We start from the raw sequence: 24,882 nt of genomic DNA, 5'->3' as shown, positions 1-24,882 counted from the left end.
AATTTAGACTAGAATGGTCCTCAAGAGGTCTCTGGACCAACCTTCTGCTCTGAGCAGAGTCAGCTATGAGATCAGATCAGGTTACTGGATGAGAAAGGAATAGTAGTACCCCAATAATGGGAAGAGAGCTCAAGCCCATAGTGTTTTCAGTGTATGTGACCTATGTCATTAAACAGCATAAACATTACTAACAGTTTGTTTATACATACTCCCCCTGCTTTCCCCACACAGAAGTAATTGACGTAACTAAAGAATGAAAAAGACCTAAACTAGGGTGGGAGTTCACTCTGTTCAGTCACCAGCAAATGTTATATTCAACATTTATAACTGGATGTTGAAATCTATGAATTTTTGAAATAGCCATATTTTGTTTCAAATCAATATTTACAAACATTGAAAATTAGCAAACCTCTTTAGTGCCTGACACTTTCCTTCCAGTTAGTGTTGAGATTTTTTTGGTTTATATTTTTTAAAATCACATTTAATTTATAGATAAATTGCCTGAACATATTTAATTTCATACCTTTTTTTCTTGGTTTTCTGTTTCAAACTTGGGCTGTTTTGTATGCTTGTGTTATAAGAATCCTTGAGTTTCAACATGTAGCTCAACATTCAACTCTACAAGCAATCTTATGTTAGGCCTTTATACAGTCGTATCATTTTTATGTTATCATGTATTATTTGCAACACATTATCATGTATTATCTGCAAAACATCAATCAATTTTATATGTTTTCCTACAGCCTTTGATTGAAGACATGAAGCATTGGTTGGATTTTCCGAATGCCAAAACTCAAATGTAAATTCAGAATAATTGTTAGGTTAACTCTGCTTTATTCCAATATTGCAAAGAAATGTATTTTAGTGTTAGTTGCCCAACTATTTTATGTTGGAAGAAGAGTAAAGAGAGAAAAATTAACATTGTAGGCCAATGTAATAATATTAAGTGTATTTATAGATACACCACTTGTCAAAGATGCTCCTTTTCTCCTAAACTTGTTCCTTTCAAAGTCTTCCTTAAACCCTAAGGAAGTTAAAGGAAGGACTAGTTAATGCTAATCAAGCTTTCTGAAGCAGTAATATTCCAGAAGGAAAAGCCAGATAAAATCGCTACAGAATTATTCTGCAAGGAATATCCAGACGGAATACCCAGCTGTTAAAAATCCTGAATACTTGTAATGACCCTGACTCCTGTGCAACAGACAGATTTCATCTGTCGTACTTCATTAGCGATATAAACTATGTTACCCTTTAAGGGTTTGTGTGTTCTCTTTCAGAATAGTTTCTCCACCTTCGGTTGATATTCACAGGCACCGTGACATAGAAATGTTTAGAAGAGATAACTGGACGAAGTCACTGGAAAAAATACCTCAGAAAACTACCTCAAAGTTCAAACACATCAAGTTGTAAAAGCTAATCATTAGGTAGACCACTATTATGTGACTTCTAACAACAAAAGAACATCAAGAATAGATTAAAACAAAACAAAAACACGTAAATGAAAACCCATTTTGAGAAACACTGTTGAAAACCAAATTAATCTATAACTTTGAAATAGAGAGTTTTGCTAAAGACATTAGAATATCAAGAGAACCAACAGGAATGGCTCTTTCTAACCACTCCACAAAGGAATTGAAGCTAACAAGATCTCTCATAAGATTCCACAATGAAATCTAAACAAACCAAATAATTTTTATCTCCAGTCTTTCAGAATTGGCTTTGACAATATAAACCAGTTTGACATATATTTTTATATTTTTCAGTTTGACAAACTGAAAAAATGACTAAAAAGAGGACAGCACTGAAAATACAGACTACTGAGACATGAAATTAAATACATTTTGGGCCTCTAAAAGGTAAGCAGAATGGAGTAACTATTTCAGATTCAAGACAGCTGAACGTTCAACACAGCAAATGCATTTATTAAGTATACATATGACTCTTCCGTGAAACCAATGTTCTATGGGAAGGTGATCCTCAGAAACAAGAGTGAAAGAGAAGCATGAGAGAGATTTGATATCCATACAAAATAGCAGATAAAGTCACCACAGACCAGGCTTTTCTTCAGTGATTTCAGTCAAACAAATAAAAACAATCTGATGCAGGAGGTGCTGATAGGTCAGAAAGTTTCATTAAAATGATCCTACTGTTGGTGGATCTTTCTGCTTTACAGTAAAATAAATTATGATGAAGGAGCACCTCCAATTGGTAGGAATGCAAGAGCACTGGCAATAAATTTTAAGACTAAATGAGATGAAACGAACATATGTATATATAAACAGTAGAGATCTTCATTTTGGTTAGGTACAAGACCAGAAGTTTACAGAGCCAACTACCTATAACGAGATGCAAATAAACATGTGTCTAACCACATCTCCAAGCCAGGATTTTCAAAAGAAGCCCTGCTTCTGTGGGTACAGCAATACATTTCTGTCCTGCATACAGTTACAAAGCATTCTAATGCTTCCTCTGCTACACTTACACACCTTGTGCATACACTTACCCAGTTAAGTATGATCTTTTGGTATCCTTTGTATGTAATGAGGGCATTAATTTATCCAGGTATTGGTTTTTGTAAGACTGATTTCTCAGCCTAACAAAATTTCTGTTGTAATAGGACGTTCACACAGTCTAGTAATTTTATGTACATATCTCCTGCATGACAAACAGAAATCTGTTTGAACAGCAGTACCCCTTGCGATCATGCTTGTCCCCTGGGCACCTTATTGTAAAGGCACAGAATAGAGCAGTTACAACTCATCCTTCAGCTCCTGCCCTAATATAGGACCCAAATCATACAGTTTTATAGCACTAGGGAACAAAAAACAGATTGTACAGGCGGACAACAAACCTCCATTACTTCCAAGGTAGGAACAGTTCTTTTAAAACCAAACCAGCACTCCTATTATTTCTATCAAATCACTCAAACCAGATGATTTAGGCAAAAATTCTGGAAAGGAAGTGAATAACATCAGGAGCAGAAAAAACTCTATATAATGTGGGTCTAATTAGAGCCATGGAATTGGTTGCACTCTTCATCTGAAACCATGACTTTTACAAAAATAGCCTTCATAAACAGATACTCTGAAATACTGGTTAATATAAAAAAGTTATTACAAGTTTTTCAGGTCTGCTCCTCGTGACCTTCTAATGGAATTCTTTCTGCTGCAATCTAATGATTCTGAATTTCAAAGAAATGGCTTGACCTCTGGACCTGACTGCTCAGCACCACATCACCAGGTACAACAATACCAAGGTACAACTAAGCTAAAACATCTTCAGAATAAATAGGACCACAATAAAGTGAACCTCCACCAGACGAGCAAGGTTAGAGAACAGAGAAAAAATTAGTCTGTATCAGATACCTGAGTTCCTACAATTGGTATTTCAATATTGATTCTAGCAAACGTCATTTTCTGGTTTTCAGTAAATCTTTCACTGCCTGGCTAGGTCAGGTATCTACTCTACTCAGTCCTCTGACTCCAGTCACTGCAGAAACTCCACTCCTAGCAAGGGAGAGCACATCAGCCTGGCCACCACCCGCAGCTCGTTCCTCTCCTGCTCTCCCAGCAGATGCCAATGGATCACAGAACCCAGAGGTCTCTCCCCCTGACTGCTGTCTTTACTATCTGGCCTTGGTTCTGTTAACTGGGAAGTTATGAGAGGCCTTTTTTGAACCCACTGCCACTGTCCTGCTCTACCACCTCCTGTCTTAACAGTTCCAGATGTTCATAATTCACTGTGTAAAAGAAACCCCTTACCTTTTTTTTTTTTTTTTTACTTTCCTTTTAAAATGTTTCAGCAAACCCTGCCTAGTTCTTATATTTTTAGATTTGGTAAATAACAATTATTCCTTTGCCTTATCCATCATACTGTGGCAAACCTCAATATATCTTTAAATAGGAACAAAATGACACTGCCTTGTCTCTAACACCTTTCTTGATGATGCCTTGCCCTTCACTGTCTATTTTTATGGAGACACTGTTTTTAGAAAACTATCAGTAACTCCAAAGTCTTTTATTACTTTTTAACTACCATTTTGACTAATTTTTGCTGACCAGTTATTTTGTAAAATGAAGGACTGCCAAATTGGCTATACAGTGGGTGCATGTGGCAAGGTGCTGGCAGCAGAGGGGCTGCCCCATGCTGGTTGACCACAGCTGATTCCAGTCAGCTCCAACGAACCCACTGCAAGACACAGCTGAGCCCAGCAGCCAAGCTGGTGGCACCTCTCAGAAAACATGGGAGGGAAAAATGCCTTTTTATTTTAATAGGCAATATTTTAAATTAACTTTTCCCAAAGTGAGTCACTGTCCATGATGGCAAGCAGTAAGTCAGCATCCTGTCCTTAACTGAACTTACAAGCTCTTGTTTCTGGTCTTATTTCCCTCTCTCTGCCACTGAGGAAGGAAGGAGCGAGCAAATGGCTTGGAGTTTGTCTGTTTTCCACTACTGGGAGTCAAAGAAACAAAACTCTTTTCAGAAGGAGCAGTCAGGCATTGGAACAGGTTGCCTAGGGAAGGTGGTGGAGTCACCATCCCTGGGGGTGTTTTTAGGGACATGATTTAGTGGGTGATACTGACGGTAAGGGGATAGTTGGACCAGATGATCTTGGAGGTCTTTTCCAACCTTAATGATTCTATGAAAACCCTGGACACTGTTCCAAGGATGACCTTTTTACACAATTATTAAACAAATCGTTTCTTGAATATATTTGCAGATTAAACGATTTATTTTTTTGAAACATAGCTTGTGTACCTTCAAGGACATAGCATTTTCCCCACTATGTATAGTGAGAATAGTATATTAAAATAAAAAGATGGTAAAGGATTATTTTATTTGAATTTTTTTTTCAATACACCTGATTGTAGCAACCAAGAAGCCATACATGTTGCGAGTCCAGTTGCCATACTAAGTTGAAGGAGGGTTTTCAAGTTATGAAACTAGTTACTTCTCAAAAACTAAGAATTGTTTTGTTGGAAATTTTGGTGATTTCACATGCATATAGGAAAACTACATAATAAAACGCTGTTTAAAATCATTCAAACTAAATTTTTACTCTGGTTATCCTTACTTTTCCTACTTCAAGAATAACCAACAACGATATAGCTATGGAATAGCTGTAAGAACTTCAGTGCAGCAAAACAACACTCATTGTCACCCAACTCTGGAATTACTAGTAAACAGAAGACAATCTATGATATTAGTTACTAGTAATTTCTACCTATGATGAATCAAGGAGACATGAAAAAGCATTACGCAAATTCTTTTTTTTTTTTTTTGTGTGTGCTATGTTTACACCCTATCAGTCAACAAAAAATTGTACAGCTAAACTAGCTCCTTAGAGTATGTAATTATACAGTTTGTACTTTTGCCTCTTTGCACGTCGCTCTCCTTATGAGCTTCAGGGTGATGGATCCTTCTGTATCTATTAAGAGGAAGAAACCTCTACATTGAAGCAGCTGCTGCTGGGATACACTCCCTAAAATGCTGCACAAAAAAATTAAAATTGCTGTAGGATAGTCCAAGACTGTTTCTTAATCCACACTTTATTTTGTGAAGATGCTGCTTTATTATTGGCTTCCAAAAACATACACGTACCCTATTTTTGTTAGGCACATTGCAGGCAAAACAAATTTTCTCTTGTGATATAATTACAGTGTACTCTTTTTGAGTCCTTGGTAGCATTAGGAAGCATCAGCCTCTTATGGTAGGATACTAGCAAATATACTCAAGTTGAAACAGGGGAAGTTTAGGTTGGAAATTTCTCCTAATTTCTTCTCAGAAAGCATAGTCGGGCAGTGGAAGGGGTTGCCCAGGGAGGCAGTGGAGTCACCATCCCTGGGGGTGTTTTAGCAAAGGTTGGATGTGGTGCTTAGGGACATAGTTCAGTGGGTGATAGTGGTGGTAGGGTGATGGTTAGACTATTGATCTTGGAGGTCTTTTCTGACACTTTACTGTCAGTTAAAAGTAAGTAACTGAGCCTAGTTATTTACTAGCAAGTGGCAATGGAATTATCACACTTACAGAAGAAAGCACAGCGTAATTCTGGTACTTCACTACCAGAGGCAGGTGTTAGCTAGAGGTACTTGCATGTCTGTGCTTAAATGCTCATTACTGAATGATTCAGTGCCAGGATTGTGATGGGTTGACCTAGGTCAGCAACTAGACATCCAGCCTCTCTTTTTCTCCTTTGTCAGGAGGCCAGGCAGAAGGAAGTGAGGGGGGAGGGAAGAAGTAAGATGAAATAGCTCATGAGTCAAGACAGACACCAAGTATTGTCACAGTAAAAATGGAGTTCAGTTATAGAAAATTTATTTATTGCTGATTTTAATAGATTTGGGTAACATGAGGAAGACAAAACAATAGAACACCCCCCCAGCTGTTCCCAGGCTCAACTTCTCTCCTTCACTCCCAAATCCACTCCCCCTCTTCCCCTGAAACATGGGTTACAGTCTCCTCTCTGATGCTTTCCTCCTCTCATTTCTCCCCTGCTTGTACGGGCTCTTCACAGGCCTCATTTCCTTCAGGAAAGGCCAAGCTGATCTGATGTGGGGATGTGCACTGGTTGCAGTGCAGATATCTACTCCAGGCCACTCTCTTCCATGAACTGCAGGGAAATACTTGCTCCCTCGTGGTCCTCTCCACAGGCTGCAGGGAAACACCTGCTGCAGCACCTCCTCCTCCGCTCTAGGTGTTTGCAGGGCTGTTTCTCACTCTGCCCCTCCAGCATTTTCACTCTTACATGTTCTCAGAGAGGTGCCACAAACTTTGCTGTTGCATGCTGCTTCAACCTGTGGTGGGTCTGGTGCAGCAGTGGCTGTGCCTGGCAGAGAGCAACCCCCAACCTCTTCCTACAGATGCCACCCCTGAAGCCCTCCTACTACTAAAACTGGCACATAAACCCAACATGCAGGGGTTTTGACAACATGCAGCACTGTTAGTGTCAAACCTGACTATTATGAGAGTTCTTCAGAGACAGCCTAGAGATAACAAAGGAAGGTAAAAAAAAAAAAAACTTTCTGAGGTGAAGATAAGATCATCCAGATGTCTTCAGTGGCAGAACCTTTGCTCAGCATTGAACTAGTGCTTAGCTTGGATCAGCTCAGTGCAAGAAAATGCTTCTTGTGATCTGGAAAATAAAGCCTAAAACTTCCTCTGAAGTAGTTCAAGAATCATTCCCATAGTACAGGTAAGAGGCTACCTGCTTTTATTATTTAGATCTGCCATTTTAAATGAGACTATTGTAAATACAAAGCACCTGCCTAATTAAAAAGATGAACCTCAAGTATTTATGTTTAGGCCATTACCTGCTTCACAGGAGAGAATTTGAATTCAAAGGGTATCAGTTTCGAGGATCCAACAACAGATCAAACATACAGATTTGAACTTTGTACTGTTACTGACATTTCACTTGGAAATTACAACAAGCAAGTAATAGATTAAGAGGTGCAAGACAATTAAAAGACTACTAGAAAGGCAGCAAATAAGAACATACAGCTTTTTTCCTCCAGTCTGGAGACTTGAGTGTTCTGTGTTAGACAATTAAAAAAAAAGTGCAATTAAAAGCTGAAATCCATGATCAATTGCATAACAGTGCCTAAGGATCAGGATTATATTAGTTGTATAGACTAAATCATCCTAAAGTACCGCTGAAAAGCTTGTTCAAGATTATACCTGTTTATACTTATATAATTAGGGTAAACAGCAATAAGATTCAGATGACATGGAAGATAAAAATACCTCAAATGCTATGAACTTTTTTGGAGAAAAGATCAGTGTACTTCAAAATAGCTGAGTGACTGTAGCAGCAGAATTTTCTTCCTAACCCTACCCCATTGCCCCATTCACCCTCAGCCTTCGTTTTCATTCCTTTAAGACTTATTTATGCTCAGTGACCCAGAACCTGTCTTTGGGGACTTTACAGCCTCATGTATATGTTAGTGTTAAAATTGGTTCTTCTTTATAGCCAACTGTTGAAGTAAGCAGCAGGTTATAGTGCCGATACTTTTTACCATCTTTGGAGTGGGGGGGAAAAAAAAAAGCTTCAGTCTAGAGATTGTAAGTCTCTGAAATCCGTAATTCATCTACAGCAGAGGCATGTCAACACACAATTGATATTTTCTCAGGATTTCATCTGCACCAGGTATTTAGTCTGCATAAATTCATGTCTAAATCTAGACATGAACTAGCTAACCACGCAGAATAAAAGCAAGAACTTCAAAGTTTCTTAGTGATTGTCAAAAAAAAAGTTGCTTAAATTTCATAGAACAGGTACATTTAGCAAGGTCAAAATCTTTTTCCCCCAAATGATGCATCATCTAATTGAAGACTGCATCATTAAGTACAAACATATGAAAGCTATTATGAAAAATGTAGTCTTTTAAAAGTTTAATTCTGCAGTTCTATCTTCTTTTAACTTTAGTATGATACAGGTTCACTTCTCTGTGATGAGCAATATAGTTGGACTAAAACGAACCCTTGCATTTGTCAAAGATGAGCTGATTTTGCCAGTGTTCACAGTTATACAACATTCACAATCCTTCCCGAAAAATTCACAATCCTCCCTGAAAATAGCTGCTACTCCAAATTAGGTTTGAAGTCCAAAGCACTCTTGTGCTTTTATTATCAGTTTCAGATAACAGTATTTAAGAATAAAGCATGAAAAATCTCTCATTATCATTTACAAATATGAAATATCTTTCCTTGCCTTGAAGAATAAAGTTGTGTTTAACTCTTAATCATTACAGATCAGTTCAGAAAATTCATCCTTCATCCTTCCATCATTTTAATCAGTACTGAAAGAATCAGCCAGAATGAACTTTGCTCTTTGAAACTGCAGTAAATTCTCTTTTCTCAGAAGGCTTAACAGCCCTTTCCTTCAAAAAGGAAAATAAGTAAATCTTGAGCCACTGTTATCTGTGTTACCACAGATGAACTGACTTAAGAGCTGGTATTCCAACACTGACAAATTCCCATGCTACTTGAAAACATGCACCCAGAAATTAGGATACTTATCACCAAACACACAATAAGAAAAATGCTTTTAGAAAGGCTTCTTTTAAGCACACAATTTCTTTTTTCTTTTTTTCCATGTACTGAGCACTGCTTTGGAAAGACAGAATATATAGTTATTTGGCACAGACAAGAACAATTTATTTATAAGTGAAGAGACATAAGGTAGTAAATGACATCAAAACACAGAAAAGCAGATAGAGGATATTTACCTTGCTGAGTATTCTGTTCTTGAGTTCGATTCACAGTGAGGTCTAGAGGGCTATCCTGTTCTTCCTGAAGGGAGTTTTCCGTTTGGTTCATTTGGATACTTTTACATATCATACTTGGTTCAAATGATGAACCATTTCTGTTCTCTTGAATTTTGCTACTTTTTGAAATGTACTCAATCGCAAACTGGCGGATCATTTTTTTCATTAATTCCTGAGCAACTAGGGGAATGTTAGGATCACAGTTCTGAGGAAGATCTAGGAATAAAAAACAACAACACAAGCAACAGATGTATTAAGAAAACAAATTGAAATACTTTTCTTTAAATAAAGATTCCACATACACATATGAACTCACAGCACCCATTCATTGTACTTAATGAACACATTAAGATCCCTCCTAAATTGTTCTTATAAATATTCCTTACTGGTCACTTGCAAGAGTGCATTTAGTGCCCATCAGCAATTTTTACCTTACTTAATTATCATGGAATTTCACTATCATGGAATAAGTCAGATTATATGGGAAGATAAACAGTGCAAGTACAAGAATCAGAGTTTGTTGGTAATTCAGATGAATTTTTGTTTTAAGACAACTTTCAGTTTAGAAAATATTTCTGAATATTTAGTGCAAGATAAATAGAAGTATGAATATACAAGGAGTTACTTTCAAAGAGCAAATAAAACAAGTTATTTTTAAACTACAGTTCTACAGATTAGTCCTTTGTATAATATAGAACAGTTGGAATTCTGAGAAGTTAACCTTAGAGAAGAGTTGTTTCACATGTATGTTAAATCATCATGCCTATTTGAGATTCAAGGTTTCAACATCAAATCTGATGTGATATAACTTGAGATTTCCCATATAATTTGTATTGTAAAATTCAGTTGTTTGCATTAATAATCTTCAGAGGTCAAAGTGCTAACAATGAAGTCATTTGACAGAAGGAACATTTCCTGTTCTAAACTGTATACACACTGTGTGTGAGGACACGTGTGCATGGATACATACAACAATCCCATTGAAAAAAACATTTTATTTTAAATGCACAAAATGAGTACAAGGATCAAACATGAGATCCCTATAACTTAACTTTAATATGTGCCAGCTAGACAAAAAAAATTAATGTTTATCTGACAAGCAAAGCTGAAACTACATTTGTGAATTACCATGATAAAATCCCTCCAAATGCCAAAACCAAATAAAAATTACATTTTTATGCTTAGTTACATAAGAAATCTACTACAGAGTAAGCTGTATTACTGATCAATGCAATACCAGAAACTGCAATATTTCAGTTCAAAAAAAATGAGCACAATCGTCCATACTCCAATATTTACGTTCTTCCTTAATGTGGCAGTAGTAGTACCTATTCCACTCTTCTTTCTTTCCCTAGACACTACACACACAAAAATACGCATTTCAAAGCTTTGCTTAACCCACTGTCCATCCTCAAGTTCACAGGTAATCAGCAAAACAAATTTCATCAGAACAGACAGAGGTTTAAAGCTTAAAAATAAGGAATTGTGAACGTGAAGAATTAGCTTTTAGGTCATTCCTGATTGCCTGAAAGCAATGTCAAAAGGATATTGTGGCAGTTACCAGTGAACTTATATCAGTCCAGAACAGATAAATAAATAAAAAAAGCCAAGTAGCTGAGTTTTGTCCTCCTGGAAGCTGAGAAACCGAAAGGACTGGATCTCACAAATATTTCACTCAGGCATATACTGTTGGAAGATAGATGAGTGGATCACACAGTATTTGCTTGAGCATTTTATATCAATGAAGCTATATCCATCTACCAGCAAGAATGATCACTGAGATTGGACCAAAGCACACTGCTCAAGTTTAGGATGAATGTATGTACGATTCTGTTTGTTTCATTTTTTTTTTTATTTTTTTATTTTTTAAACATTCACCTTGAAGAATTCATTTTCGACAAGGAGGTATTGCAAGACATTACAAATACATATATCTGGTCTGCTGAGGCAGCTCACTGTTCTGGTGCTTCTTGATAATGTCTTTTGGTTACTAGGTAAGGTAAAGCTCCAGCATTTTCAAAAACTCAGTATATGCTAGATGTCTTGGCTTCAGGAGACCTTACGCAAGACATGAATAAAAAACAAGTCTGCTTATGATTGAAGGCCTATCTTCTGACACTCCTTCAACCAGATTGCTACCAAAATTTCTAAAGCTTGATAGGAGTTTCTGGAGGAGGGGCACAAAGTGAAATTTCAAATGCAGGATGATCCATGCAGAGAAAAATCTCTCCCCATCATGTAACATCCAGACACAGGTATTATTTGTTTATTGGTATTTCCTGATTCCTGAATAATGAATCCATGAAGTGTCCAACTGGCATACAGTTAGAGACACATGAGAAAACAACTTCACAAAAGATACTGAAGCAGCAAGGCAACAGATGTAAAAACGTTAGTGTATATACACCAGTAACAAAAGAACAAGGGAAGTTTGGATGTAGAATTGGAAAATTGGGTTACCTAGGAACAGTATCTGCCTAAAGCTATGATTCCACCACCGTCAAACAAAGAAAGTTACTGATCAAAAACTTAGCTTAAAAGAAAAAAAAAAAGAAACCTTACAGTGAATAATCAAGAAACTAAAATACAATGAAGTGTAAGTAATGTCAACAACACCAGTTTAACAGATATATAAGAAGGGTCACTCTATAACAGACGAGAAATTAGTCTGCTGCATGCAGCCAAGAAAACCTTTGTTGAAGGCTTTTGGAAAATTGGAAAAGAGGTGATTATGAGCCCAAATGGGAAAGACAGTTACTTTACATCCCGATACAATCTGTGCCTTTAAAAACCAAGAGATCAGAAGCACAGGGTATACCCATAATTAACTAAAAAACACAAATGCCTGAAATAAGCATCTGCCTATTAATCATCAACATTAAGTATTGTAACTGAGACAGAGTTCTTCCAGAACTACCATGTTTCTATTCTCTTCCTATTCTGTTTCAGAGTCTTCACACTGGTAATATCCAAGCATGAACTGTTTTTAGACATTTGCCTGACAAGTCTGCTTTTCCATTAGCACCAAAACCATCTTTTGAACTAGTTGGAATAACAAAGATTTTATTTTTTGCTCTTATATATCTTATTAGTCTTATTTTTTCTTAATTATTTCCAAATACCCCCTATGGAAGAATAAATGCAGTAAGATTTCTCATAACTGCTACAACTACTGACTGTTTAAGTTAATTTACTATAAAAGGTAATATCAGATGGAAGAAAACACCTTGGAGCACAATCTAAAAAATGTGCTCCAGGTGCACATTTGCAGTATTCTATCTGCTAATGTATATTCATTCAGTCTACAAGGCTAGACCCTAGTTAGTCTAAATTTAACTGCTAAAAATGCAAATAGCATGACATCCTCACACCCTTAAATCATAATTCACATTGGAAGGACCTTAGGAGGTCTGTAGTAAGACTGCATGCTCAAAGCAGGGTCACCTTTAGGATCAAACCAGACTGCTCTGAGCTCTACCCAGCTGGGACTTGAAAATTCTGTGGATGGAGACTATACAATCTCTCTGGGTAGCCTGTTCAACTGCTTGCTGATCCTCATCTCTCCTTATACAACCAAGAACATCTCATTTCTATTTGTCTTCCATTGTCCTGCTATGCACCACTAAGAAGAGTTTGATCCTCTCTTCTCAGTAACCTCCTCAGAGGTATTACAAAGCTGCTGTTGATCCATTTTTATTAATACTGCATCCTCTCTAATGGAAACAAAGCTTATGTGGATACATAACTTGTAATTTTAGGAAGAACTAACTGAGAATATTTTAAGTCAGAAGTAATTTCCCACAGCTATCCAAATAAAACGGAGGAGAGATGAGAGATGATAGATATTCAAATGATAGTGATATATTTTCATATATAATTTTCTTTTTGTACACTATATCCATAGTCTAACTTTTTTCTATAAAATATAAATGTAACTTTGTATGTTTTATCAATATAAGACTGTGTGATCAGAACAGGGTACATGGTTAACGTGTATGACAGTGTAATTGCTTACATTCAGTGTCTGCATTACTGTATGTAATGAAAACATGTTAAGACCTGTAATTTTAAGTTCAGTGGTGAGGTTTCACTACATATTGGAAATCTTTAAATGGCTTTTACAAACTTTGTGTGACTTGTTAATGTATTTTGTGGGAAGAAAGTTAAACCTCTGAGCTTAGTCTCACTAGCAAAAATTTCTTAATTATTATCAGCAGATGGCACCAAATATACTTCGTACGAACAAAAAAGTTTTTATTCTAAGATGTTTTATTAGGAGTAATGATTACAGCTAGTTTAAAGTTCTAGATTTATAAGCCTGCATCTGTTTAAGCTTCTATTTATCAGATAGAAAATTTACATGACAAGGCGGCTGTATTTACTCCATAGATTGTGTATGCAAATACATACCACTTCAAACCCAGCAAAAGTTTCTAAGAATTTGGAGTAATAGGTAGCTCTGATGGTCCTCTAGTGCTTCTCAGATCACTGTAGATCCTCCTGATATTAAGATACAAATGTGTCACTTATGATACAGCCTGGTATTTTCTGCTTGTGGAATATTCCAGTCAGTATGCAAAGGCAGCAGTAAAGATGATATGCAATTATGACTAACTGTAACAATTTTTTTTTTTTTTTCAAACCTCACATTTAGGATTAAGACTCCCTCAGTTTAAGTACTATACCACCTTGTAGCTATTCAAATCCATGTGTTTTACTATTCTGTGAATTAGACTGTAAAAGCAAAAATGATTTAACAGCTAATTTAGTCTTACACATGTATTTGGCAGGACAATGGACGAGGAATTGAAAGCTCCCAAACTTATGTTCCACATTAGCATTTTGCATCTTGAAAAATAGTAATTTTTCCATTTAAAAGGGAATTGGGACAACAATCTTTAATTTCTCTTCTGATACAGTGCAAAAAGGCAGCTGAAATCATCAGGGAATCATAGCTCTCCTTGTACCTTACAACGCAGTTCTGTGAACAGCGGAACTAAGAATATGAGGTTGCTTATCAGCATTTCCTGTATCACCTCTCCCTGTAACAAAGGGGCTGCATGTTTTCTAGAATGACCCCATCTTAATAGCCAAACTGTACCAGCAGCATCCTTAGTTCCACATGTAAACTTGTCCAGCTCATTGTACAATCATCACCAGGTTAAAAAAAACAGAATACAGCCATTTACCCCTCATGATTAGTTTAGTCAGCTTAATTGATCAACAAACAGAAGGAATAAGGGCCAAGTTTATTCTAGTTTTCAGCTCTTTTAAACATTCAAAGTTACTCCCTCCTCTACTGTAATGGCAATTTACTTTGTATCCTCATATCTCTGAGGATAAATGAAGTTGAAAAACTTAAATGAAGTTGAAAATGACCAGGAAATTCAAGTTACTGGAGACAGTAACACTGGCAGACAGACAATCAACACATTGTACATTTTACTTCCTTCAGCAAGCAGTTGAAATCCTGCTAAACATTATTTCCTGATGAACTTGAGGGACAGGCAGCTTGCGCAGCACACTTGTATGACATTCTTGCTATGACAGTTCTCAATTCTTACATTTGTACTTAACCTAATTTATCAGATAATACCAGATTTTGAAAAGACAAATCAGATTTCTTAAAATTATTAAGAAGGAACTGCAGGTATTGGATTAAGTAGTACACACATTAAAACTCATCTTCAAAGTAAAATTTTTTTTAAATGAATATTTAAGAACATTTCGATGGTTTTCGGTAGTCTGAGATTATAGGTGCAAGTCTAGATGGGGTTTACCAAATGCTACATACTGTCTGAGAAGTGTAACCAGCTCTTGACATCTCTGCACCTGAGATGCAACTAAGTAAAGAATGAGAACTCAGAAGCAAAGGCAATTATATGGTATAAAGACATACTTATGAAAGGAAACATTTTAGAACACAAGACACCTAGAAACAAGAGAAAACTTTAAGCTTTAAAGGAAGTTACTTTGGTGTCAAAAATATGATACTGAAGAAGCTTGACAGAGCTACCCATAGAACCTAGGAAGACTGAAGTCATTCAAGTCATCCTGACTATTTCGCTCCCTCCATTTTTCTACCTCAATTCCTTTATTTCTATAAAAAGATTTTCAGGTTTCTGTCCTGGTGGATCAGGACCTGAAGGTAGAACCTGATTCACAGCTGCGATTGTACATGACTTTTGGTTTAAGAGTTCATATTAAGGTAATAGTGAAAGAAAGCAAGCTTCCAGGAACATATTATGTGGATTATCAGAAAGCCAGATAATTAATATTCAATGATCAAAATGTCTGATAAAGCTCTTGAGCAACTACATCTCTGCCATGTAAAGATTAGCACATTCTGTAATATTCATAGTAATATTGAAAATATATTGAAACATAAGCAATAGTGAAATAAGTAGTGAAATATAAGAAATATTAAAATAAAAGTAATATTGAAATCAAGAAAAAAACTGAGTTTCTTAAAGCACATTATATTTTTTCTTCATGGCTGCTTTGCCAAAAGAAAACGGATACTTTAATGTTACGTAAGTGAAGAGTCTACTCTACTTACAACACCCATTGGGCAAAGAGAGATGTCATACCTAGGAAGAAAGCATTTCAGATAAATTGTTTACACTAAACAATCAATTCAACAGGGGCTACAGCAGGTAACAAAAACTATTTTGGCTTTACTGAAGTGCCTGCCAAGGATAGGACTTCCTTACAGACAACTGTCTACCAAATTTGTCTTTCACTGACACAACAGTAGTTACCTAATAAAAAGCTAACACTTTGTTCTTTCATCTTGGCAGTGATTTTATCACTCTTAAAAGGGAAGAATTATCATCTTTGGGATTTTACAGACATCTTCATCAATGAATGCCTGCAGGTTGCATGCTATGGACAACATTTATAACATGCCTGCATGTCTGGAGATCATCTGAACTGGTGCCAAAAAACAACAGTTTGCAAATTAAGATATCCAACCACATACTAGCATATTTTGAAAGTAAAAGGATAATGAGACCAATAAATAAAATTCAATTTGCTCTGTCTTAGAAGTTGTTCACAGATGTCCCAAATGAAATTCCACTGGTCATGACAGTAAGAGACACTATATGCTCTTGAAAAGTTTATAATCAAAACAAATGAAACTACTATTGTTTATAATCAAAACAAAATGAAACTATTACTTCTGTTTTAAAGGCAGCCAACCAAGACTTCCGCAGTACTTTGACCATGAAAAAGTATCTGCTTTACTATCAAGTGTAACAAAAGTTCCTTAGGCTAAACAGTTACTACAAGTGTTTTGATTTCCCACCCTCCCAGGGATAACTGATCTCAAAAGCCTACAAAAGTTCTTTAAGACTTGGGATTTTCCTAGAAAAACTCTTCAGCTTGCTCTTACAAAGAAACTAGTATCTCAGAAATTGGCTTTACATGCCCTTTGCAAAGAACAGTTTGTTCCTCTCTTTCTTCCATAATCTGAACAATTTACAAGACTCTGCCGAACCTGAACTGCAGCAAATTCCTAGAAGATTCCTCAACACGCTATCAGTTACCAAAGAATGCACAAGACCATCAGAGAATCAAAGATAACCAGGAAAGCTTTTCCACTTGTTTTTCAATACACAAAGCCTTTTAAACTGAGCTGATCTGGCAAATCAAAAAAAATAAGAAAGATACTAAAAAACAAGTGCTTTTCTGAGAAACTTCACAAAAGTCACTCACTCTGCTAAGGTGAAGTCATACCAAGTTTCACTTCTCTCATGATAAAATTTCCTCCCAAGGAGAATCAAAAGACAGCATCTCTATGGGGATACAAAGCTATTATAGAACGTACAAGGGAGGGCAAAGACAGTGAAGGGTCTAGAGGGAAAGATGTATGAGGAGTGTCTGAGGTCCCTTGGTTTGTCCAGCCCAGAGAAGAGCAAGCTGAGGTGAGGCCTCATGGCAGCCTCACAAGGGGAGCACAGGGGCAGGTGCTAAGCTCTGCTCTCTGGGAACTGCGACAGGACCCGAGGGAACGGCATGGAGCTGGGACATGGGAGGGTCAGGCTGGGTGTTAGGGAAAGGTTCTGCACCTAGACGGTGGTCGGGCACTGGGACAGGCTCCCCAGGGCAGTGGTCATAGCACCGAGCCTGCCAAAGTTAAAAGGACACGTGGACAACCCTCTCAGAAATAGTCTGATTTTTGAGTGGTCCTGTGTGGAACCTTAAATTGGACTCAATGATCCTTTTGGGTCCCCTCCAACTCAGGATATTCTATGATTCTATCTAGAGAAAGCATAAAGCAGGTAATGTTGGAAAACACTGTACATCACATGACCAAGGAAACAGCTGAGAAGGTAGAAAATTGAAGGAATTTAATAATACTTGCCTAGGGAGATGCCATGAAACTACCCCCTTAATCAAAATATAATAGAAGTTTCATAAACACTGAGATGGCAACGTTTTATTTCAAATGGAAAACAAGTGGTTTTAAGCAAAGACAAGGAATGAAGATGGACTCAAAATATGTACTGCACTCCATTCAAAGCCTTAAGTAAACTGTAGGCTGAACAGATGTGCCCTGTATGGAAAGAGATTATACCCATCCCAGGCTCAAAGGCACTGTAATCTCTTCCTGATACAGCAAGGTAAAGCAGGAGAAAGTTAACTTCCCTTTTTTCCCCCCCTTCCTGTGTGAAGTGAATATGAGTGACTTGTTCTACTATGACAGAGTACAAGAGGGCTGTCACCCTGTCACACTCACCTATTTCAACATTCAAGTACACCAACTAGACTCCAATAAAAACTTCTGAAACCCACAATGAATAAAGCTGCACTCATGTTCTTTACACAGGAACTTCAGGAAGAAAATTTGTAATTTTGCCTCTATCAATAGTGACTAGCTTAATGGCAAATAACCTACATGAACCAAGCTGACCTGCCAGTCACTCGTGTGCTGTTATAACTTGAAAAGTGCCAAAGAATGACAGTAGTTGAAGAATAAAATTTCTTAACACTGTTTTAAGAAGAAGCTTCAAACACTGGCTTGGATATATATGAAATCACAACTTCTATGTAAAATAATCCCAAATCCTATTTTGTAATCCGTAAATCACATTATCTCACCTACAACAGTTTGCCTCCTGAAAACTAGGAGTAAAAGCAGTTTAGGGACAGAAAGTGCTTAAATACTTAAAAATTCCAGAGAACTGCAACCCAAGTTGGCATAGAAAAAAGTTAGAAAAGGAAAAAGGTAATGAACACAGATTTAAAAGAAAAACAATGCAACAAGACTCACAGCAACAGCAAGTAAAGAATTAGTGCTTTATTTGCTAAAATTAAAGGAAAAGATTAGGGAAAAAAACCAATGAATAAAACAGGAAGGACAGCATTCTCAGCAGATTAATAAAAACTACTTCAGAATCAAAGTCAACCCTAAATCATTTGATTCTGCTAGATTTATGTCATCTATTAATAGAAAAGACATGCTTTCATTACCTTTCTTTCGAAAGAGTGCATTTAGATAGTTTTCTGCTTGGCATTCAATCTTATCAGTGTTGGACTGGCCCTGAGATGATAGTTCCTCTGTAGGCGTTGACTGTGAAGAACCAATAATTGATGCACGATCCTAGAAGATACATGGAAGATTATAAAAATCTTTCAGAAGTTAGTCTACTGATAGTATAATATACAATTAAGTTACTGAGCCACTAAAGAGATTTTTACTACTTCCCATCATAACTAACCTATCTTAAGTCAAAATGCAGTATTAACCTATTTGCAAAATTCAGCTAACCTATTTGCAAAGATTCTTATTTTCATACCAAAAATTAGGCGTTGGAGAGTCATGCTTGATACCATGTTCATACTTACACTGACTGTTTCTTTGTGTAAATTACAAAAGGAACATTTCTCATCCATAGACCAGTCAGTTAGCTCTTCTGGCTCACAGTCTTAAAAGAAGAAAAAAAGCTAGATGTTTTAAACACGTAAAAATGGATTCAGAGAACAAAATACACATCCTACAATTCTCTTAACTAAGTTCCATTGTAACCTAATATGCATTTATTGGTACAATGCAGTCAACAGTATTCAATTCTTCAGTTATTTCTTAAGTCTAGTCTGGCTCTTATGGTTCAACTTTCAAATCAGAGGGCATCTTCCTTAAAATGAAAAGCGAACCCGTACATTTCAGTTGATTACTTATCAGTTACCGAAGGCATCTGAGTGAAGTAAATTATGCTCTGAAACCCAGTCATTATTCCTTTTAAAGTCTGCAAGCCTACACCAAACTAAGCTAGGAATTCAGATACAGTCCTCTCATTATTTGAGCAATGTGTCATATTTAGACTATTTTATACTATTACTACAAATGAACCAAAACCCTACATTCACTTGTAATGCTTTATTTGTTCTGATAAAAATGAGAATTTTAAAGTCATCTGACATCATACTTTAGACTTGAAGGAACATAGGGCTTAAATAGGTTTCGATGGAGACATACAATCTACTTCGTTTAATCAAGTAATTAAGCTCCATTTAAAAAGTTAGTTTTCAACCACATACTCTTAACAAACCACCAATCACTACAAATTTTCCAAAGCAGACTGCTTTAATAATTAAAATTAATATTCTAGTTTCTTGTTTAAATTTACGTATGTCAAGTTATTCCAATCTGTTTCTGTGGCAACATTGTTCTTACATCTAAACAGTTACTGCTCATGGCTATTCAGCACTTTGATGTACTTATAGAGAATGTTATCCTCCCCCTGCCTTACACCTCATTTTGCTATGCTAATCAAATCTACCTAAGTCTCTCATGAGACTCAGCCCTCATCATCTCTGCACTATTCCCAGTTGAACTCCCGTTTCTTGAACACAGGTGACCAAGGTCTCAAGATAATAAACAGTACCTTTCCTGCAGCACCCCAGTTGCATTTGAGTCTTGATCATGGCTGCGTCATTTTGGCAGGAGAATATTAACTACATCAACTACAGATCTTCCTATATCCCAGTCATTTCCAGTTCATGTACTCATGGCTTAAAAATTTGTTTTCCTTATTAATATCAAATTCATCTTCCCTTCAATCACAGCATTACAAGTACAGTTCTGCTAGGGAGGTTCCTGAGGTTATTTGCTTCCAGATACTGTGGTGCGTTGACCTTGGCTAGCAGCCAAGGGCAGGGGGTAAAAATAAGATGGAAAAGCTCATGGGTCAATATTAATGCAGGGAAATCACTTACCAATTACTGTCACAGGCACAACAGACTCAACTTGTAAAAGTAAAGTAAATTTGAAAAAGTTTACTTTCTTTTTCAAAGTTTTTTACTTTGAAAAAGAAAGTAAATTGAATTTATTGCCATTTAAAACAATTTCCATAATGACAACATGGTGAAACTAAACACCTTTCCCCGCCTTCTTCACAATCAGTCTTTCCTTCCAAACTCAATCTCCTTCCTGATCCCAAACAGGGCAAGGAAGATAGGGGTACAGGGGTTGCCATCAGTTTGTAAGAGTTGTTCTCTGCTGCTTCTTGTTTCTCACATTTTTCCCCTGCTCCAGCACAGGAACCTTCCCACAGACTACAAGGCTTCTTAAACTGCTCCAGCATGGGTCCTTTCTACAGGCTGCAGCTCAAAGAGCAGCTTCTGCCCACAGGGAAGTCCTTCGGAAAAGACTGCTCCAGCAGGGGTACCCCAAGGGCCACAGTTCCTTCCAGAAAACCTGCACCTGTGTGGCCTCTCCAAGGGCTCCAGTTTCCTTTTCAGGCCACCTGCTGTGGCATAGGGTCTTCCACTGGGGTGCAGCAAAGGTACCTGCTCTGGTGCAGTTCTCCAAGGGCTACAGGAGCTTTCCACTTCACTGTGGTCCCCTCCACAGGCTAATGCAGTGACATCTCTGCTCCAGCACCTGGAGAACCTCCTCTCCCTCCTCCCTTTCTCTCTCCGTGGTGTTTCTGGAACGTTTCTGACATCCCCCTCCATCCCCATTCCTCTCTTACAAGTGCTCTGCAGGTTGTTTTTTTTGTTTGTTTATTTTCCCAAACAGGCACAGAGGAGCCAGAAAATAAAATGAATAAAAAAATGTTCTGAAGTTAAATACAAACATAACTAGATTTAAATAATAATACCAAGTTACTTGGGTTATTATCTCAGCTGTCAAATGCTAATTTAGAGCAGAATTCTGTATTAACATGTTATATACTTCCAGGGATGCAAACCAGCAGTTTTGACGGGTTGGACAGCTGATGATCAAAAAAAAAGACATGGGATTTCTCCAACTGCACAGTAAGAAAAACAGCACATCATTTTTGCTAAATTAATCTAGACAACCCTGATTGTCAGAACTATTCTTTCAGGATGTCTGCACATAAAAAGATTCAAACATTATATACATTCATAAGAACTTCATGTTTTCATAGTTTTCCTTGCAAATCACAATAGGAATCTAATCCAGTGTGACTACTTATACTTGGGATTATGTGTGCAATTCCAACATAGCTAGTAAATTTAGCAGAGTAATTCTTCTGCCTTGGAATCCTGAAGTTCTACTGGTAAAAGTCTAATTGGAGAACAATCCCTCTGTGGACCAAGCAAACACCACTTAAGAGGTGTAAGGTCTGCATCACACTAAGTTTATTCAAAGAAGTGTAAACCATGTACAAGGTATTGTATTAAGAATAAGAGTATAACATAAGAATTCAGTGAGCTGGAGAACACTGCTATCAGAATAAAGACTCAAAAATCTAGAGGCAATTGATCAATTCTGGGCTTCTCTAACAGAAGTACTTTGGAACTTAACAAGGAAAAGAACAAATTGTTGTTACCTGGCAAATAGTGGTTAAAAATCATAATACTGATGCAAAGAGAAAGCCTAAATGCTCTCCCAGGGACTGTCCCCTAAAATTCAAGTCATGCTTCAGGAAAAAAGATAAGTAGTAAAGAGAAGAGAAGGCTCTTTGCTATAAAATTAGTTCCAAACCATCCTCTGACACCTTTCTTCAGAGCTGCAGACTTTCAGCATCAGCACAGCAAAGTCAAGAAGTCAAATAAACTTGTGTGCATTAATGATGAAAGGAACTAAGTACACATGCTTGCCTTTACATCCAGTCTTTCATTAGTTAATGTTACAGCAGCTGTAGACCTAGACTCATTGCAATTTACTTCATGCCCCACAGGTATCTTTTGAAAGAGTATCCCCCCCCCCCTCAAAAAAGAACAAAAATCACCACCAACAAAACACACAACCAAGTATCTTATTCTTCACCTCAGACCGGTGCTTATCCAAAAAAAAAACAAAAAACAAAAAACAAAACAAACACAATAAAACAGCAAATTCCCAGAAGCAACTGCCAGGGCTGTTGCTTGATGTGTCAAATACATCAAGTGTCAGGCACACAACAGTCTCAGGTCACCATCAGAGGAAACATACTGATGTCAGTATTAGTTTTTAACTACAGATAGGCCATCTGTGCCTCTGATCTTTCGGAGAGTATGGTTGTCTCTCTTAGAGGCATTTAATTTAGGATCACAATCATCCATTCCCCCATTTTATCTTGCTTGGGATCAGCTGATAAAAGATTTGGTGACAATTTAAAACAGCAGCCAGCCCATGAGAAAAAGTTGCTGGACTGTGCAAAGAGTATTTTGATATTATGGCATAGTTCAGACTACTACTTCAAACCAATGTCACGTAGTGCAAAGCTATTTAATAAAAAAGGGAAATAGGTTTAATAAGGGCCTTTGACAAAAGTTACCACCTGTTTTCAGTTCTTAAGCCATTCAAATGTTTGTTTCCTCCCATTTTTTTCCTCCGAAGTCATGCTGAATTAAGTTAACAGACATCTGTAGTACCAACTGGCTTTCATATTTCTCTCTTAAAATGTGAAATCATCTACTAAACCTAAAAAGAAGTCCGACTCACACTTCCCAGGATTTTCTGCATGATTACAATGTCCCTACAAATGTTCTGGCAATTTGTCACAATTTCAAACAAATCCCCTTTTTCATATGGCACTGCTGATTCTTAATAATAAAATTGAAGTATCTGAGGTGATTATCATGTTCCTTCATCTTTTTAATTTCATAAAAACTTGACTATGACTAAAAGATTTGTGTTTCAAATGTAAATTTTCATCCCATTACCTCCACTATAAATAAATATTCAAGAAAAGCTCAGTGAAAGAGAACACAGCACACCCTCAAACAACCCTTTTGTCCTATATAAAGTTGTTTTTTTCCCCTGGCAGAGGAAGAATGGCAAGAGCTCTGTTTTACCCACAATACAGTGTTTTCCCTCTGTCCATAGAAGAACAGAACCCCTTCCTCAAATCTCACCCCAAATCCCAGCACATAATCCCAAGAGAATATACACATCTCAGAAGAAAAGCTTTTTAACAGTTTAACTGAATATGCAGAAGTAGAATGTAAAGAGTAACAATTTACATGTGAATCTACTTAGCTGAAAATGGCTATTAAGCAAAGGATTAAGGAAGCCCTAAAAGATTCAGTGACACAAGAAGACTTGAGAAGTTCTGAGCAGGACCAAGGCTGGATGCCGAGATAAGACTTGACACCTCTGCAACCAGAAGATACACTATCAAAGCAGTCAGGAAAAAAATGGTGATGAATAATAGAGGTAACGATAATCATTTAAGCAAACAAGTCCTACAAAAACAACATGTAAGAATTTTAAGATTATGAAAAAAACTTGCCATCAGATCATCATCTGTTACCATGGGTGGGGTCGTTCAATTAGTTTGTTGCTTAGTAAGAAAGTTTAAGGCTTACAAGACATTTTCTTTGAAAGGTAAGAAAAAGAGGACTAGCAAAACTAAAAATGTACCTTTTACCATTTAAATTTGTCTTTTTTTTTTTTTTTTTTAACTCAAGCAGCTTTAATTACAGTAATTTAATCTATAGATCAAATACTATTTCAACACACAATTAAGGAAGAAATATACCATTAATATATATTAAATTTTATGCATTTTTTTGTTACACAAAAACATAAGAATGAACAATAAGAGAAAAATGGTATTGTAGGTAAGAGGCATGTACTTCAGTTGATTCTCACAAATTTCTGGATAGGGAAGACATTTAATTTCTTAAGCTTTATTCAAAGAAATATACTCTCCTGCTAACAAAGCATAATGGTGCATGTTGACAATACTGATAGCAGCGATCCAGTGGTCATGATGAGCAAAATGGACACCTTACAGAATGTTGCTAACAGCCTAAAAATGTGGCTTCTATTCTATATACCAATGACATACTTTGAAGTGAGTCAAATTTGTCTTAGTTTCATTACCTGTAAAAATGGAAAAAATGGCACTTGAATTATGACGGGGAAGATTTATTGTCAATCTTACTCAAGATTGTATTAATCTTTATAATGCAATTCAGATGTCAGTTTAGGAACAGCCCTAAATCCTAAGATGTCTGCTTCTACTGTATTTATAGAGAACATAGCAAGTCTCTTTCAAACTGTTGTAGTATCTATATCAAAAAAATGAATGTAAAATAATAAGGTGAGGTGGGAATCCCATCATCCTTCATCTCTTCTGCAGTTGCTCCAGCAATAAAACCAATTTTATAGGTGTCAAACACAGAAAGAAGCTCTAACTGTTCAAAATTC

General features: G+C 36.7%; 1 protein-coding gene across 9 annotated transcripts in view; it reads right to left on the bottom strand.

Moving 5' to 3' along the window:
• The window catches only part of LCORL (ligand dependent nuclear receptor corepressor like), a 79,108-nt gene that overhangs the window by 27,798 nt on the left and 26,428 nt on the right, over window positions 1-24,882 (bottom strand). For 8 of the 9 annotated variants that reach the window (XM_082759264.1, XM_082759266.1, XM_082759262.1 and 5 more), the window contains exons 3-5: window positions 19,119-19,198; window positions 18,744-18,873; window positions 9,228-9,482 (exon numbers count right to left, since the gene is read on the bottom strand). In XM_082759264.1, the coding sequence (XP_082615390.1) occupies window positions 9,228-9,482; window positions 18,744-18,873; window positions 19,119-19,198 (465 nt within the window). The remainder of the gene's footprint in view (window positions 1-9,227; window positions 9,483-18,743; window positions 18,874-19,118; window positions 19,199-24,882) is intronic. The other variant, XM_082759265.1, reaches the window with a different exon arrangement.

The sequence above is a fragment of the Aythya marila genome (assembly GCF_965140915.1).
Source record: "Aythya marila genome assembly, chromosome: 4".
NCBI classification, from domain to species: Eukaryota; Metazoa; Chordata; class Aves; order Anseriformes; family Anatidae; genus Aythya; species Aythya marila.
Note: the sequence above shows the minus strand (reverse complement) of the source record. Positions and strands in the feature narration are given on the sequence as shown.